The sequence below is a fragment of the Chelon labrosus genome (genome assembly GCF_963514085.1).
Source record: "Chelon labrosus genome assembly, chromosome: 23".
NCBI classification, from domain to species: Eukaryota; Metazoa; Chordata; class Actinopteri; order Mugiliformes; family Mugilidae; genus Chelon; species Chelon labrosus.
This window is the reverse complement of record NC_140356.1, coordinates 10948277-10966083: the sequence shown is the minus strand read 5'-3', so window position 1 is coordinate 10966083 and position 17807 is coordinate 10948277. Positions and strand designations below refer to the sequence as shown.

Genomic DNA, 17807 nt, shown 5'->3' with positions numbered 1-17807 from the left:
GAGAATTCTATAGCATTCGGAAGAAACAGCGCTATGAAAAGGATAAAATAATAACAAATTCACAAGAAATTGCACACACTCAAGAGAATTTCACACCTTTCCTTGTGACATTTATGTGTAGTGCTCACCGTCGTCCTGCAAAATGTGCGATTTTTCCTTCCACTTAACCTTCAGCGTCATCGATCGTACCTCTCCAACAAGAATGGATTCACTGATGCAGCTGACGGTTTCTTTGCTAGTCCTCGCGTATTTTTGAAGGTTGGACATCTAAATGGTTGTTGCAGGCGTACAGAGAGGGGAATTTTGTCCACTTTGCTCTGTCAGCTTTCCCTCTCTCTTTTCTCTCCCATCAACGCTGAGACAGGCTTGCACAATGACGCAAAGGAGGCTTAACAGCATTTTGAAAGAAATGTAACAAACAGAACAAATTGGACTCAAATTTTACCATAAAATGAAAAGATGGCCGCTTCCTGAATTGTTATTTTTTTTCTTCAGTTATGCTAACATAAATTGTTCATGGTCAAACTGTAGTTGCGCCTGCAGTTTTCAATACCTGCAAATTGCTCAACAGGTCACCCACGTTTTCCAAAAGCATGACAACAACTCTACACATTTGCAAAACATTCCTTTATTATAAATAAATCTCCTTTTTGTATAAAAACTGGCATGCTTCAACCATGGCATTTTACAGGTTCACGACCCAAGGCTACAACCCGGTTAGCCAAGACAGCAGGAGGAAACACACTCATCTCATTATGCAAGGGCGATCCATCAGACAACGGTGAGACAAGAATGAAAAAATCGTCACGACCACAAAAATACTTACAAGTAGAGAATAACAACAAACATGTTTGAGTCTCATAGATTTTCTCTTACAGTTCTCTTTTTCAATATCTTTTAAAATGTAATCTGTTAAATCTCTTTTTCAGCCCCACTTTTGCCCTTTTAGATATAATGTCTACACGGTTTCGGAGTTTTTTTGTTTAATATTTCTTTTTTTTTTTTTTATATTTTTTTGTAGGTTTTAATAGTTACTCTGTCCACCACAGTGTCCTATGGTATGTCATTTTTTTTTCATGTTGTTTCTTTTTTTTCTTTTTTTTTTTTAAACAGGTAAGTTCATGGTAGGACCAATGAGCTGTGAGCAGCAGGAAAGCAGGCACACCGACTGGCTGTTTATGTGGTCCCACCTCTGTGGTTTGATGGGGAACAATACAAAATGTCTCATGCTTGGATTCCATTTGGCGCTCTGTCCCCTCCGCCAGTTCTTCAGCCAATCAGCTTCGAATGACGGCTCTTTCTTTCACTCGGCCCCGCCCCGCGACACGCCCCCTTTCTCCTGTCCAATCCCCTCCTTCTTTGGTCCCTTCAGATGGCATGATTACTGTAGCTGACATATGTCGTCTTAGTTGATGAAGCTGCGTGAGGACGGGAAGGGCGAAATAGGAAGAAGAAAGAAAAGTGTGCAGGGGTGAAATATAAAGTTGAGGATGAAAAGAAAGAAAAAAGATAAAAAATGGAAGGGAAAAGAGACAAAGAGGAAAGAGCAGTTGAGAAAAGATACAGGCAGAGACAGTCACGTAGCGTCCACAGTCCACCTGAGTTGGGGGTGCTTTCGATCAAACCCATGATGTCTTGTGTCCCCTCGAGCATTACATGGTAAATGTCAATGTTCGTGCAGCACTGCAGGCCTCTGACTGCACCACCGTTAGGAGGATTTCATTTCGTCTTTGTGTCTCACACTGCTGCTATAACAGGATAATAAACACTAAAAAATACCACAGACTCTTAAACTTGCCTCGTAACGTGTCTAAATTAAATTGCGGCCTTTGTTAAATAACTGAACTATGAACTGTTTCCTTCACTGATGCTTATAAAATGTTGACAGAGAACTCCAGTTTGCCCTTGCAGGACTGAAGCACGCAGTGTTATTGCACAGACTGGTTAAGCATTGTTAGACTGTAAAATACGGTCATGTGATTACAGACGGAGACACACACACGCAACCGCTGAGAGATTGACAGGTGCGACAACGGACACAAAAATCCATTTACATTTATGGATTGATATGGACTCATGCAAAAAAACACGTGTAACCACATGCAGATTCGCACACACACTCCCGTCACACACGCTCGTCTGCAGACTGCTGACATAGGAGGAACCGGTTTGACACAAAATAGAGCTCAGAAGTGGCTGTTACAGCGCTTCACACCGTGCTGTTTAAAAACTGTCACTATTGCAGCGGTGTCGCCGTGCAAAACAAAACGTCAAGCGTGAAATTAATTTTTTTTTTCAAATTAAAGAAAAGCAAAAGATGATGAATACAAACAGTAGCCAAGCACAATGTATACACAGGAACATATTTAGTTAGTTTGACTGGGACTACTCGGTCACAGCATGCAGTTAAAACATATATAAGTGTATTAATCACATGCTGTGTGGTTAGTAAATGATTTGATTGCATCTAAATAATCTCACATGAACTGTTGTTAGAGTGCATCGTAGACATTTCCATTCACTCATATTTCTAACTCTAAGGCGTATTGTTGTTCATGTGTATTAAATACATAATACAATGTTATTTTGTTGTACTGGTTGGTATGTTTTTTAATTAAATTGAGCTATATATTGATTTTTTTTAAACCTATTCTTAACAAAAAATAGATTCATGTTCCTGCTATGACACCTCGATATCATTTTTGAGCCCTCTGCATGTATCACAGCTTGGTGGTGCAACTTTATAATGAAAATGCTTATTAAAGATCGTGTGATGCAGTTAAAACTGTGTAATATAACTGATGAATCGGTTTTATATGTATAATTATAAAACTTCAGTGTTCTCTTACTCACTGTTGGTCTCCATGCTCTCACATAGTTCAGTTTTAACCTCTCCGTTTGGCCGGTCCCCTCCCTTCTGGGTCAGTTTTCCAGACATGGCGGCTGCTGTCACGATTGCCTGGAAGGTATAAGTCAGCTGAAGTTAGGTTTTATTTCTTTGGTTTAAGACTAAATTGTTTTAAACGTAGGCCAAACTGTCAAAGGGATTTGTAAGATAAAGAAATACAAGCAGCACAAAGTCAAGTCCACCTCACCTTGAAGCTGCGTTTTCGTTTGGGTACGTTCTGCTCGGGGTGGAAGAGGATGATGTAGACCTTAGGCATGTAGAGCATCCCCAGAGACACAGAGGCAGACAGGCTGAGAGAAATGGTCAGAGTGGTAGTTTGGATGTACATCTAAAAAGAAAACAAAGAGAAATATACATAGAGAGAGAGAGTCATTCATCATATTTCAAGACGACATACTTAATTGTCAGGCTGCAGAATGCGTCTGAAGAAGCTCCCCACTTCAGATAAGATGTAGGGGATAATAGGATGTAAAGGATCCTCTTTCGCCGGTGGGATTAGCCGGAAATTTGTGTAGTGACAGCTACGGTGACACACAGGCAGGAAGATCAAACCGCAATATGAAATAATGGCACCAATGAAGTCGCTTAATTGGTCGTGTGCTGTAGAGCTCATCTCCTTGTGTAAGACTCTTTGAGTTTTTTCTAGTAAACACCAGATTAGCGTTGCTTCTGGCAGCAGGTAAAATTATGCAGACTGAAATTACACTAGATTGACTTTGTGATGAGTTTTCCTGACGAGTTTGGATAAAGTTTGGTTTGGGTGAAGTGTTAGAGAAACAAAACTTTATTTTTCAGGTTGAGCTGTTGTGCAACTACAGTTCCCTTCTAAGAACCGTGTGTATTTATTCAGGTGAGTGGCTGAAGTTGCATTGCCAAGCAGACAGCCAGACAGATATTGTCATCCAGAGTGAACTCTGGCAGGTACTAGTGAAAGGGTACAGTGGACAGAAAGACAGATATGATGACAAGTGCTGGTGGCAGACAGCCAAAACTGTTATTCGCACCCAACTAAATTTGACTATTCTATTAAATCCTAACGATACTGCCAAGTAAGCTGAAGCACAGTTATAATGAAACAGTCAGGCAGACATTCACACAAACACAGACTCTGCAGTGGACCGAGTCCTCAGGTCCTCAGTGAGTTTCAGAGAGTAGTTTGGAGGAGGCCAGATGTAATGACAGGCTTCACCCACACCCCTGACACAGCTGACAAGCTCTCACGGGGCTTATCAGACCAGCACTGTCTGCAGTATACAGCATATTAAGAAGAGGAAGGAGGGTAATGGGAAAGTATGGCAGAAATGGAAGGAGAAAACCGTGAAAGAAAAATAATAGAGTCATCCAAAGAGAAGGGAGGGAGGGAGGGAGGGACAAAACATGACACCAAAATTGATGTTTAGGGATGCGGCAAGTGAGAAGAAGAATGTGACTCGAGGAGATACTGATGGAGTGAGAAAGAGAGAGTGAAACCACAGTAGCCAACACTGTCAAAAAGTGCACAGATGCACTGAATGAGATAGTGCTGGTAACTACAGCTTGACAAGAAGCAGGAGGGAGAGCAGTGAGAAAGTAAAGCTGCACTGACACACAGCCAGGATCTAAAAACCACAGAGATATCTTCAACAACAAAGAGGCGTACACACATGACGAGACAAGCAGCGCTACGGCACCAAGAGGCCACGAATGTTAATGAAATTCAGTGGGTTGTACTGACGAGTGAGCAGGTACCAAGACGAACGAATCATTGAGGAGGCGACGACCAATGACAGTGACTGATATAGTAGATCGACATATGATGCAAACACAGAGTTCCCTGGACAGCATAGAAAAATAGTCTATGACACTATGTCCTACCACTAAATTCACCAAGATGAGTGAAACCAGATGGAGTCGTGGCATCGTATTTTATTTTCAAATAGATAAAGGGATACTACTAAACAATGCCACTACTAAATAAGGTAATGGAAGCAAAGGGTTCAGGCACGGAGTCATTCAGATTTTGTCTGGTATAAAGTATATCGGGGAAAAAAAATGAAAACTTTCTTTGGATATTAAATCAGAATTCACTGTACGCTGGAAATGCTCTAAGTATGCCTCTTAGAGCAAAAGGATAGACATTACAAAAAATAACAGGAACATGACCTCAGGCTTTTCATTTAATAGTACTGGCCCTGAGCTGCCCTGCTGTGACTGTTACCCTGGAACAGAAAAACATCTGTTATAGTTTAGCAAATGGTCATTTTTCCACAAAATGACCAGGCTTTGTGACTTGGACGTCAAAAACTGTTATTTGGCAATTAGCAATTCAACAAAGACAGAAAAAAATCTAAGTAACTAATACTTAAAGGGGAACTACTGTTTTTTACAACCTGGCATAAAATACGATCGTTTACTCACCCATATAACTTTTGTGTAATTTGTTCTGGAGATATTTAGATCTGCGTATATCCATATAGTGGGAGTGAATGGGGCACTGAAACGCAGCCTCTAAGTAACGCATTATCTGCCGCGAAACTCGTTCATTTCACCAATATTTTGGTATTGTACGCTAGTGCTTTTCCCCGTTGAGTCCGGAATTGCCTGTTATCATCATCTGGGGTCTGTAGATTGACCTACAGACTCCGGATGATGTCTTCTGACCTGGATGATGTCATCTATGAGCGCCACACACACCGGAGACGGTCGGCTTGTTTACCTGTAATTTGCCACTGCTATGGTTCGTCCACAACCTCAGAATCGGAAACAATATTCAGCCATGTTGCAAAGAAGTAGCAATAGCAAATTACAGGTAAACAAGCCGAACGTCGCAGGTGCGCGCGGCGCTCAGAGATGACATCATCCAGGTCCCAAATCAGGACCAAATTCTACTGGATTTTCCTCAAACTGATTCGTCATCACTTCCCCAAAACAACCCAAATCTCAAGGGTCCCAAACTCAAATTGGTCCTCGCAGATATAGGAGAAGAAGAACACACACACCTGCCTGAAGGTGCATGTTGATAACACTGACAGTAGCCAGAGGGGAAGGGTAGTGAATGGCCGATGAACTGGAGGCAACAACCAGAAATCTTGCACATTTCAAGACAAACCTGAATTCACATTATTGAATGTGATGGGGAAAATAACTAAAAATGGAAAATATATATATATATTTTTTTATGGTTGACCTTCCTATCACAACATCACAGAGTGTTGGGACCAAAGGTAAAAAGCCCTGCCTGCAGCTCTCTCACAGGTTTTGACAGCTGCAATCACACACAAATAACACTAAGCTCTAAAGCAGACTGAATGTTAGTGTCAGGCATCATCAATTAGGAAAGAGGAAAAACATCATGAGGGAAATTTGCAAGAGGAAATTGGCACATTTTTTTTGTATTTTGCCATATTGTTTCTTTTTTATACTTCCTGCCAACAAATTGCACATAATTGAATTGTACTGATACAGGGATCAGTTATTCACTATATCAGAGAGGAACAGATGGAGACAGAAAAACATGTTTTCACTGGGAGACGGGAATGAAACAGATGAAGGAAAAAAAAAAAGAAGATTGAAACAGAAAATGAATGAGAGAGTAAAAAATGAAATACAGAAAGGGAGCCATTCCCTTAAGCTGTGAACTTGCTCTTATCAAAACAGCAGTAAGTCTGCTGATAGCCGCTTCCATTACATCTAGCCTTTGGTCCAAAGTTGTGACTTCCTGCTGTTATTTACACACAAACTGAAGATTTAAACTGTCATCCTCCACCTCGCTGTGCACAGCTGATAATGTTGAGAAACGTGTGCGGCGGAAGAGCGCTCTATCCCCAAGTCACACTCAGAGAGCAGCTGATTAACTGTGGATGGCTGTATTCAGTGTGCTGCTTTGAGGTTTAAAACATGTCTACTTTCTGGTCCGTGATGGGAAGATATACAGAAAGAGGAAGGTAGAGAGAGGTAGAAAGAAGGTGGATGTGTGTTTGACACGCGAGCAGAGTCAGGGAAGAAGTTTGTCAACAAAGAACTAATTACATTTTCATCTCATGACTCATTTTATTTTGTGTTCATGAGAAAATCGCTCCTCTAAGGACCTTTGTCTACTGGACAGCTTGTTATTTTTCAATTAGTGCTTAAAAGCATAGGCCCATTTTATTCAACCCAGACCTTATTACTGTGTTGACTGGCGCAATGGATGGATGGATGGATGGATGGATGGATGGATAGCTATCAAGGTTCTTGCACCGTCCTTCCTCATCAATGTGTGAACAGCACTGAATGTACAGTAAGTCTCTAATATTTGTATAAGAATGCAATTCCTGGCTGATCTCGACAGACGGGCAGTTTAATAGTTCAACCGAACATCCGTGGGTGTAAAGAGAGCAATCTTCTTTTCACAGGCGACCAATACCATAGCTGAAGCATGACACTTAGTGTAAATGGCCCTCATGAGTTGGCTAGGCAGTACAATAAAAATGAGATTCTGAAACTGAACATATTTATAAAGACTACATCAGAGGCAAATTAAAGGGGCCTTATGCTCGTGGCCAATATTAGCTCCCGGCTCTTTAACGACTCCTTCCACTTTCTTCTGATTAGAAGGCTTTAGGGAAGTGTTAGCTTAACTTTCCATTGTGCCGAACGAAAACTATAAGCCCTCTATACATACAAACCAATTTGCTCATTGGTCTTGTAGCTGGTGGTCCATTGACATTCGAGGCTCTGGTTGCCTAGGTTATCCTCTTGTATATTCCCCACGCGCCACAGGAACAAGCAGACCATTAAAATATTGCTGGTGTATGGGCAAAGCTAGCTCTTCCTGTCGTCAACGCCCTCTGTTCAATCAATGGCGCCCAACGCTCAAAGCCCACTATCAGCATGGCAAAAGGATTTCTTTCAGTAAATGTTTAGGGAACTCAAAAGGTTTTGGCACACATACAGCAACTCACTGATTTTTAATCTTTCTTAAGACAACCTTTTGTCCTTGATTGTAAATGGCACCAGAATACGTTCAAATACGATTACGATTCATTGTATGAGTGAACAGCATGAACATCCGCAGAAATAAAGATTACAGCACAACTTATTTGCGACCGAAAGGTGCTTATTTGTATGTTACATGCGCATTATAGGCCTGTTTTGCAAGAATATGTACATATCTTTTCAATAAGGAGCAGATGACTGCGTAAAGAAATCCACGATGAACAGAAAATAAGGAAAAGGACAACATGTCCCCTTTAAAAAAAAATAGGCATGTGTCTTTTGCAGACACTTTAATTTCCGCTCATCGACATACACAGAAGGAAGAGACATATGGCGACTTCACACGAGGCTTTCCTCAGCACCTCTCGTGCACTCTCCATCCATTTTCACCAGCCGCCGAGTTTTGCTTTGAGGGCATATAAATTCACTTCCAAGAAATGACTCACAGTGAGTCAGTGATGTAGTTTAATCACTTCTTACAAACCAGTATTTCCTGAGTCAGACTGAGACATGACGCAGCAAAATGTTTAATACTTGAGGCGGCGGGAGTGGGTGTATGCGCAGACACAGATAAGCAAGGGTTCGTACGGATTTGACGGATGCATCCATCGTAAGAACAGAAACGCACGCAAAACCCCTGGCTTCTCATGTTTGATGAATGAAGACATGAGACATTCTTAGTAATTACTCTGAATCTGTGATAATGCAACTCCTTTGATTCCACAAAGGGTGGAGACGATGGTGAAATCACAGAGCTCTGGCCAGCAATATGCCAACAGAGACAGACAGACGGAGATAAAAATAGAAAGATATGAAGTGAACATGAAAGACATTATGAGAGAGTGAATGATAGAAAACACACAGAACAACAAAGGAACAAACATATGAGGGAACAACTGGCTCAAATGATGAGAAAGAGTGACGAAGAGAAACAGAAGCAATGAAGAAGCAACACAGAAGCAGAGAGTGACTGAACTAAGGAACAAAGTCCTACGTCTTTGCTGTGGGCAGGCTGCGTGTGATTGAATGTAAATCTTCACACATGTTAAAATGAACACAAACACACACACAGCTCCATCACAGCACTGAGTTTTTATGGCGGCCTGTTATCACCCACTGGCATAGCTGAGTGTATTAGAAGCATAACCCTGTTACTGTCAAAGCATGTAATTGATGAAAGTGTGAATCTAATTACTCTATATTTGACCAGGAAAACTTTGTTCACACATTTTCTACCACAAAGGAACACTTTCTAAGATAATGTTTTCTAATATACTGTGGATTGATCGGATGAAAATTATTGTTTGGCACTAAAAAAAAAAAAAAAAAAAGGCATCTCAAAGTGGAAAGACACTGTACAACGCTGTAGCTTGCATTTGCTTGAAGCTGTACTCAAGTTCAACTTTCTGCTGTCACCGAGATCTCTTGCCAAGACATCACTCCATTCCGCTCCCGTCTCTGAGCTCTCATTTGTGATAAATGACTACGGGCTACTTTGCATTTTTGTCTTGAGTCAGTGAACGGTCACAGAGAAAGATGGGCAAGAGGAAAAAGGCTACAAGCAGACGTCTTTCTAGTTTTCTATCTTTTCATCATTCCCGTTGCCATTCCCTCACTCCTGCGTACACAATCTCTAATGATAAGCTGCACAAAGCCCCTTGTATGCCTCTGTGGAATGTTTTCCTCTGTCCTCATCATCATTTCTTTTTTTTCTTTCCTTCATTAGAGCTGCCTTTTACTCTCTTCTCATGAAGGCTTCTAAAACTTTGTCCCATGTTCAGTAGACTGTCTCCCTGTCATCTCCTCTTCTCCTCATCCCAGCCCGGCATCATTTAACAAGCTACAGTGTGTGCATGTTGATAATGAGTTATAAGGTGTCCTTGATGGGTGCCTGTCCGAGGCTAATATTTTTGTGAGCATGGTGACTACCCAAATTGCCTAAAGGTCCTAAACTAACTTCACAATACCCATTTAGTGTCAAAACCTCTGAGGTATATCAGCCTGTGCTTCTCTGTGTACCTAATTGACACCTCCCATTTCTCTCTGCTCGCGCCATGGGACCACTCATCATTTTAATCACTTGAGCCATGGGAGGGTGAAGAGATTCTGTTTTTATTTATTTATTTAATATAATGACAGCAGACATCGCAGAGCTGTTTTTGCCACTTCTCAAGAAGAGACCTTTCTTTTCTGATTTGTCTCAGTAAGCTCACCCATGTCCAGCAGTTTAACACACTACACAAATTTAGCCTATATATTTATTGACTGTATTATGGCTCAACAGTTGCACCAGAATTATGAATTTTGAAAACATATTTATTCTATAGGTCTGGTCACACCAAAATTTAGAAAAGCATTTTTATCATCGGTACATATTCTTGTAGTGACAAAGTCAAACATCTTCTGTTTTGTTAACTACTGGCAATTTCGCAAGCAAAATTCAAGGGGGGTAAATGGTATGATATGAACATATTAGAAGGAAGTTTGGGAGCTATCGTTGTGACTACCTGGGCCAACAAGTTTCTAGAAATAAGTTCTTCACGTAGACATGCCAAAGGACTTTTCTATATTTAGAGTTGCGTTTAATCCCTTAACACGGGCTCAGTAAAGGTTCTGCTAAATTTTGAATGACATGGGCTCATCTTAAGATGAATTTGACTACCTATGCATCATGTGAATTATTACCCAGAAATAATAGTCCTTTCCTTTATAATGAGGGTGCGTACATAGCAAGAGAGTTTCCTAACTTTCTGTTGTCCATTGGGGCGCATTCTTGTTCATGGGGGTTTGTGTTGAGTGGGTAGACCAAGTCACAAAGAAATCTTAAGAAATCACCTCACTTCAAAGTAAGTCAAGCTGATGATGCTGTGTTAGATGGCTGGCACTCACCAAATATACTGCAAATCCATTGCACTGAAAGGAACTTCCATATACATAAGTTGCTTGGAAATACAATCATATAGAGATGCAGACGTTGTACCAAAACGTGGTGAAGAAGGAATTGAGCTATGAGGCAATGCTCCTGATTAGGCTATGCTCCAACCTTCACCTTTGGTCATGAACTTTGGGTAGTAGCCGAAAGAACAGCTAAATATAAGCCGCCAATATGAGTTTCCTGCTTAGGGCGACTGGGCCTTAGAGACAGCATGAGGAGCTCAAGTATCTGGAGGGAGCTCAGGTAAAGTCACTGCTCCTCCATGTCGAAAAGCGCCAGTTGATGTGGTGGCGAAAATGCCTCCTAAAGTGCGCAGCCAGGAGGGAACGGGGTAGACAACCTATCTGGCCTGGTAATGCTGGAGGATTCCTCATGAGGGAAAATGGACAGGGATGTCTGGGATATCATGCTTAGCCTGTCGCAACCTTTGCTTTCTGTTAGCGTTTCAGTTCAAGGCATCACAAAAACATTAAGGAATATATTCAGTCGATATAATGTACTACATGTGTACCCACAGTTCTGATTGTATCCAGCTACCTTACACAGATTTATTCCCCAAGGACTAACAGTTCTGGTGAATCTCTTCATAACTATCAGTTTGTGGCCACAGTGGAAAGTCACAACTGGACAAAGGTTACACCATGTACACTGAGTGTTCACCTCAAACCACCACGTTTCAGCTATTTAGGCTATCATTTAGTCATCCATTTTCACTCAAAAACAACTAAAAGGCGAGCGGAGAAGGGGTTTTTTGTTAAGGTCTTATGTGAGGAACAACGCCTTTACAGCCTTTAGTCTCTCTCAAGATGTTTTGTATTCACAGCTTGTTAAATCCCAAAGTTACACTTCTCCCCACACACCTATCACACATATATTTGAAACATGGAGCTATGATGAAAAATAGCTGTGACACAGGACTCTCCACCATAATATCTTAACTTTGTGTCAGCGCAGCTTAATTGGGCCCAAGCTCACTGGTCACTGTTGTCCACAAGTGCCTCATTACCTTCTACAAAACAGTACTTAGATACATTTTTCTCCATCTAATCCATATTGGTCCAGGGTCCGTGTGTCACAGCAGAGCACAGGCTATTTTATGAAATAAGGTTACAGCTGTATTTGCTCTGCCACAGCTTGTTAGTCTAGCTCTTATTGACTTGCAAATCGGTATGAGGTTCAGCCAGTGTCCTAAAGTCAGACAAATTCTGAGTTATATGTTAAAGCTGTATCATAAAACACACTGTGAGAGTGGTTCTGTTGTCAATGGCTTGCTTTCTCTTCCTCTATCTCTTCTAACCGACATGACTGTGGCCCCCGCTGTGCACAGCGCCAGCCAATTAAAAACCCCAGCAAGGTCTTACTTGAAGCATCATCAGTCAGCAGAGTGCTGTCCAGGTTGCAGAAAAAAATAAGTGTGTCACATCTAGAGCAGGTGAAACTCTGCTCTTCTGTCATGAATGTTAATATTGCAGTTTCAGTGGCTGATGTTGTTAATGGCCTTTGTATTGTCTGATGTTATTTAAGGGAACATGCCAGGGGTCTCATATTATTTCTCCTAGAACAGTTCAGCTTGTCTAATTATACACCAGTGTTACAAACCCCTTACAAAGTTATCTAGATATTGTTGCCTTAAAAGTTTCCTTACTGTTTTCATCATGTTGCGTCCTCATTGCTAATGATGGCTACAGCAATTAATCCTGTACTTTGATGTTAATTTCGGTAACACAGTACAATGAGAGCTTTGAATATGCTCCGCTCTGGTTTGTGAGGAAGGTGATTTTGTTTGCATACAGATCCAGCCACTCTTGCTGCCCTTGGTTTGTAAACTTCACTGTGACATTCACAAAATGTGTGACAGCCCACAACACAGTTATGGTAGATTTACCCCAGATTTAGGGTTTCTGGGACGTCAATACAACTTGCCACCCACTTAGTTATTAGTTATAATTAACATATATCTAATAGCATAAACCATGAAATTACCCTCACATATTCCGCAGCATTAGCCTATTATTCAGGGTTTGAGTTATGTAGGAGCCAGAGGGAGCTGAGCTGACATGAAATCAGTAAAAGCATACATTATTGCTGTGGTGGTTTCTAATATATTAGCAACAACCATTATTTTAAGCAAAGACCTGCTGACACTTCCAAGTATCTGTATCTGTTGTATCTACAGCCGTGGCCAAAAGTTTTGAGAATGAGAATTTTCACAAAGTCTGCTGCCTCATTTTCTGTGATGCCAATTTGCATACTCCAGAATGGTATGAAGAGTGATCAGATGAATTGCAATTAATTGAAACGGCCCCCTTTTCCATGAAAATGAACTTAATCCCAAGAAAAACATTTCCACTGCATTTCAGGCCTGCCACAAAAGGACCAGCCGACATCATTTCAGATGAGAGTGCTGACAAGGACAAGGAGGGAGATCACTCCGTCATGCTGATTGAGTAAGAATGACAGACTGGAAGCTTTAAAAGGAGGGTGGTGCTTGAAATCATTGTTCTTCCTAGTTAACCATGGTTACCTGCAAGGTAACACGTGCAGTCATCATTGCTTTGCACAAAAAGGGCTTCACAGGCAAGGATATCACTGCTCGTAAGAGGCATCAAAATCGACCATTTATCGGATCATCAAGAACTTCAAGGACAGCACAATTGTTGCGCAGAAGGTTTCAGGGCGCCCAACAAAGTCCAGCAAGCACCAGGACCGTCTCCTACAGTTGATTCAGCTGCGGGATCGGGGCACCACCAGGTCAGAGTTTGCTCAAGAATGGCAGCAGGCAGGTGTGAGTGCATCTGCATGCACAGTAAGGTGAAGACTTTTGGAGGATGACATGGTGCCAAGAAGGGCAGCAAAGAAGCCACTTTTCTCCAGAAAAAACATCTGGGACAGACTGGTATTCCGCAAAAGACACAGGGATTGGACTGTGTCATTTTCTTTGATGAATCACCTTTCCAATTGTTTGGGGCATCTGGAGAAATGCTCGTCCGGAGAAGAAAAAGTGAGCGCTACCATCAGTCCTGTCTCATGCCAACAGTAAAGCATCCTGAGACCATTCATGCGTGGGGTTGCTTCTTAGCCGAGGGAATGGGCTCACTCACAATTTTGCCGAAGAACACAGCCATGAATAAAGAATGGTACCAAAACATCCTCCGAGAGCAACTTCTCCCAACGATCCATGAACAGTTTGGTGATGAACAATGCCTTTTCCAGCATGATGGAACACCTTGCCATAAGGCAAAAGTGATAACTAAGTGGGTCGGGGAACAAAACATTGAAACTTTGGGTCCATGGCAAACACCCCAGACCTTAATCCCATTGAGAACTTGTGGTCAATCCTCAAGAGGCGGGTGGGCAAACAAAAACCGACAATTTCTGGCAAACTCCAAGCATTGATTATGCAAAAATGGGCAGCCAGAGGTTAACTGACAGCATGCCGGGGCGAATTGCAGAGGTCTTGAAAAAGAAGGGTCAACACTGCAAATATTGACTCTTTGCATGAACCTAATGTAATTGTCAATAAAAGCCTTTGACACTTATGAAATGCTTGTAATTATACTTCAGTATACCATAGTAACATCTGACAAAAAGATCTAAAAACACTGAAGCAGCAAACTTTGCGAAAACCAATACTTGTGTCATTCTCGAAACCTTTGGCCGCAGCTGTATAAGATACTGGAAAAATACCACATATAATTATCAACTAAAAGGCTTACATTTAATGCAATAGACTGTAACCACACACTATATTTAAATAAATGCTCACACAGGTGAATGCGGCTAATCAGTGTTTTGTGTGTGTGCTACAAACAGCATGACCTTTCTTCCAGTGGCTCAAAAAGGCTTTCTCAGCAAAATGAAGGTTCAATTTATCTTAAGGTACCTCACACTAACCCACAACTTTTTGTTGACCCGGCTTTTTTATTCCCAATTCACACCTGAATGGCTCCTGCAGAATTTATTCCAAGTGATCTCCAGAATTCTTAAGCCAAGTATTTCCCATCCAATGCCAGCAGCTGGATGCCAGAATATGGCATCTGCACCGTAACAGCTTACAAGGCTACAAACTTTGAATTTCTCCTGGAATCAGCACTAATTTAATTGGGGCATCGACAATGGCTTCATTTATTTATTTTTTTAATGTTTCAGTTTTGCCTAAATTGTTATCCCTGCGGTTAATTCATACTACATTGTTTATTTGAAACACCTTTCATATTTTTTTATGACTCGGGTTATGCCAATAGACTGTAACAATAATCTGAAATAGGTTTTTTAAAGTGTATTCACTGGGACCAAACAGAGAATGCCAGTACACATTACTGGTTTGTCTCTCTGCAGACTGTGTGTGTAGGAATGAGGAAATGACAACAATATTGCAAGTAGGACATTAGAAACATAATAAACTGCATAATTCATAAAAAACAGACATAATGGTGATGACTGTTAGACCTGAAAAGAGAATTTTGTCGGGAAGTTTAGATTTAAAATGTTCTTTCCCTTTTTCTATTGCTCCCCAGAGGTAGGTATTTGGGTGTGCATGGATTCTGGTTAGTGTACTAACTGCATGTGTTTGTGAAAGTAGAGCATGAATGTGTAAGTGCATGTGTGACTGCGAGAGTCTCTGTGTGAGGGCCCCCATGGGTCGACCCCCCCTCTCCTCCGATCCCTCAGCATCTCACTGTTTGATGTCAGGATCTGACACTTGCTGTCTATCTCTCTCTCCATTCTAAGCCAAACGACCAAATCCCACCAGAAAAGATTGCAAAACCCATTCCTTCTAAAATAAATGAAAGATTTTACTTTTTTTTTTTTTTTTTGCACACGCAGCCTGCTGAAGATAATCACCCCAAGGACTGGTAAATTCTGTCAGAATAAATCCAGCAGGAGGTGAGGGGTGGGGGTGGGGGGGGCATTGTTCGGTTGATCCCAATGCATTGTTGCTGCAGGAGTTATAAACGTATTGGTGAGAATGTGTGAATGCATCCAGGTATTTTATCTTGCCTTTAAAACTAAAACTCAATATGTTATGTTATTTCAGCTGATACTAAGGAAGTTTGTATTTTGAAGGTGGTGTTTTTCCTATTTGAGCCATGCCAAGGTTGCTCTGAAATCTAAACCAATGAGGTTGTGTGATCAACACTTTAAACTGTGCAAATAGGACAAGGATTATTTTACCTATCTGTCATGTTAACACAATCTGCACCCACGTTGATATATATCATTGCTGAGCTTTTGCTTCCTTTATCACTGTTAGTCAGTGATAAAATAAGCAACACATCTGCTCTCATACGGTATCTGCATTTGCCTTGACATTCCTTACCTCTGTATGTTTTTATTTAAATACTCACATACAGTAGGTTTCATTAATGCTATATGAAATACTTTAAATGTTTACTGTCGCACCGCTTATTCACCTTCGAAACAGCTGAGATGACTCAATTCGCTAACAGCGGTTGGATGCTTTATGCTTAGATTTATGGAAATATAAGTTAAGAAATTGCCTTTTTAAACAGTTACCTATTAACTACACAAAAATGAACACTGTAAATGTGGACTGTTACAAGGCCTGTGTCACACAGCTGCTATATTTAGTATTCTGCTAATAATCAGAATAATAGCTCAATCAGAAGAAAAATTCTTCATGTAATCACCTCAATAAGAATAAAATGGCCCTGATTGGAAGAAACTCTTGTGTTGTGTTGTGTTGAGAGGGGTTAATAATTTGTTCAGTGGGAGAGTATTAGTGCCTAGTAACCATGTAAACACTTGATCCGAGCGTTTCTCTCTGGGTGGAATAAATACATCGTTACAGCTCATTTTGCCCTCGTTTGTTGTCCAAACAAGTGTTTCAAAAGATTAATGAAGCTGGAATCGTTGTGGGCAGTGCCGTTGGTCATCTTTTTTTCTGCTGAATTAATTTAATGCTGTCAATACAGTTGGGGCATAATCTTCTGTAAAATTTTCATTTCTGGCAGATTCAACACTTCACAGTAGACAGAACCACTTTGTCAAAAAAAGGCACCCATACAAAGAGTTCAGTTGGAATCTCGGTGGAAATATTGCCTGGATAAACGCAGTCAATGTCAGCTCCATGCACCGCATCATGGTGAATGTAAACAATGTTAAAGCATTGATATTTCAGAGAGCTGCCGTTGATCAGAGTACAAATGGCAAAAAAATGAAATGGTAAACTCTGGGACACAAGTTTAGGAGTCACAAAGAGAGTCCGTTTTGATGTTTAAACGCTTACGACTGCACAACTTTGTTTCAGACATGTCTCTGTTTAACCTTCATTTCGCTCTTTCTTTGTGAACCAGATTTGCTGTGTTTCATCGCATCTTTAATCGTCATTCATCTCTCTCTCTCTATAATAATAGCTTGCATCTCTTCCTCCATCATTAGTGTTTTGATAGTTGTGTCAATTGCACACGCTTTGGAGTCTATCGTCTATAATGTCGCTCTCACTCTGCACTCCCACGCTCTGATTCATTCTTTCTTTACAGCATTTTGCGTCACAGCTTTGTTGTCACTGTGTGACGTTTGCCACCTTTTCTATATCCTGCTCTACCTGTCCTTTAATCAGTGCTGTTCCCACCCTTCGAGCCCTCTGTCTCCCCCAACCTCTTCCGATTACTGTGGATTGATCACCGACGGTTACTCCTGGTAAGGGTCCGGGCAGTCACCGGTCCTCCACCGGGACCACAGTCAAGGCTATAAATCTGTCTTTGGACGTTGAGCCGCGACGCAGCGTTTGTGTGTGTAGTGGAAGTCAGAGATGGATTCGTGAGGCAGCGAGATAGATTGTGTGTGTTCCCTGTGTACTCCTGAGAATAAAATGCAGTGTGTGTGCGCGACAAAGACATGGAGACCGTATCTGAGAGACCATGTGAGAGGCCTTGAGAGACACAAAGTGCATACTATATATTCATACTGTTCAGAAGATGCAGCCGTGTCTGTTTATTACAATAATAATTCACCTTGTTTCTAACCTGGTTTTGCGCTGTACAG

General features: G+C 41.2%; 1 protein-coding gene across 2 annotated transcripts in view; it reads right to left on the bottom strand.

Annotated features, from left to right (window-relative positions):
• Positions 1-609: 609 nt before the first annotated feature.
• Positions 610-17807, bottom strand: part of grm8a (glutamate receptor, metabotropic 8a) — a 132275-nt gene continuing 115077 nt past the window's right edge. Inside the window, exons 10-12 of one of the 2 annotated variants that reach the window (XM_084573554.1) lie at positions 3096-3236; positions 2854-2959; positions 610-1418 (exon numbers count right to left, since the gene is read on the bottom strand). In XM_084573554.1, coding sequence (XP_084429680.1) covers positions 1369-1418; positions 2854-2959; positions 3096-3236 — 297 coding nt within the window. In that variant the 3' untranslated portion in view covers positions 610-1368. Of the gene's footprint in view, positions 1419-2849; positions 2960-3095; positions 3237-17807 lie in introns of both variants that reach the window. The other variant, XM_084573555.1, reaches the window with a different exon arrangement.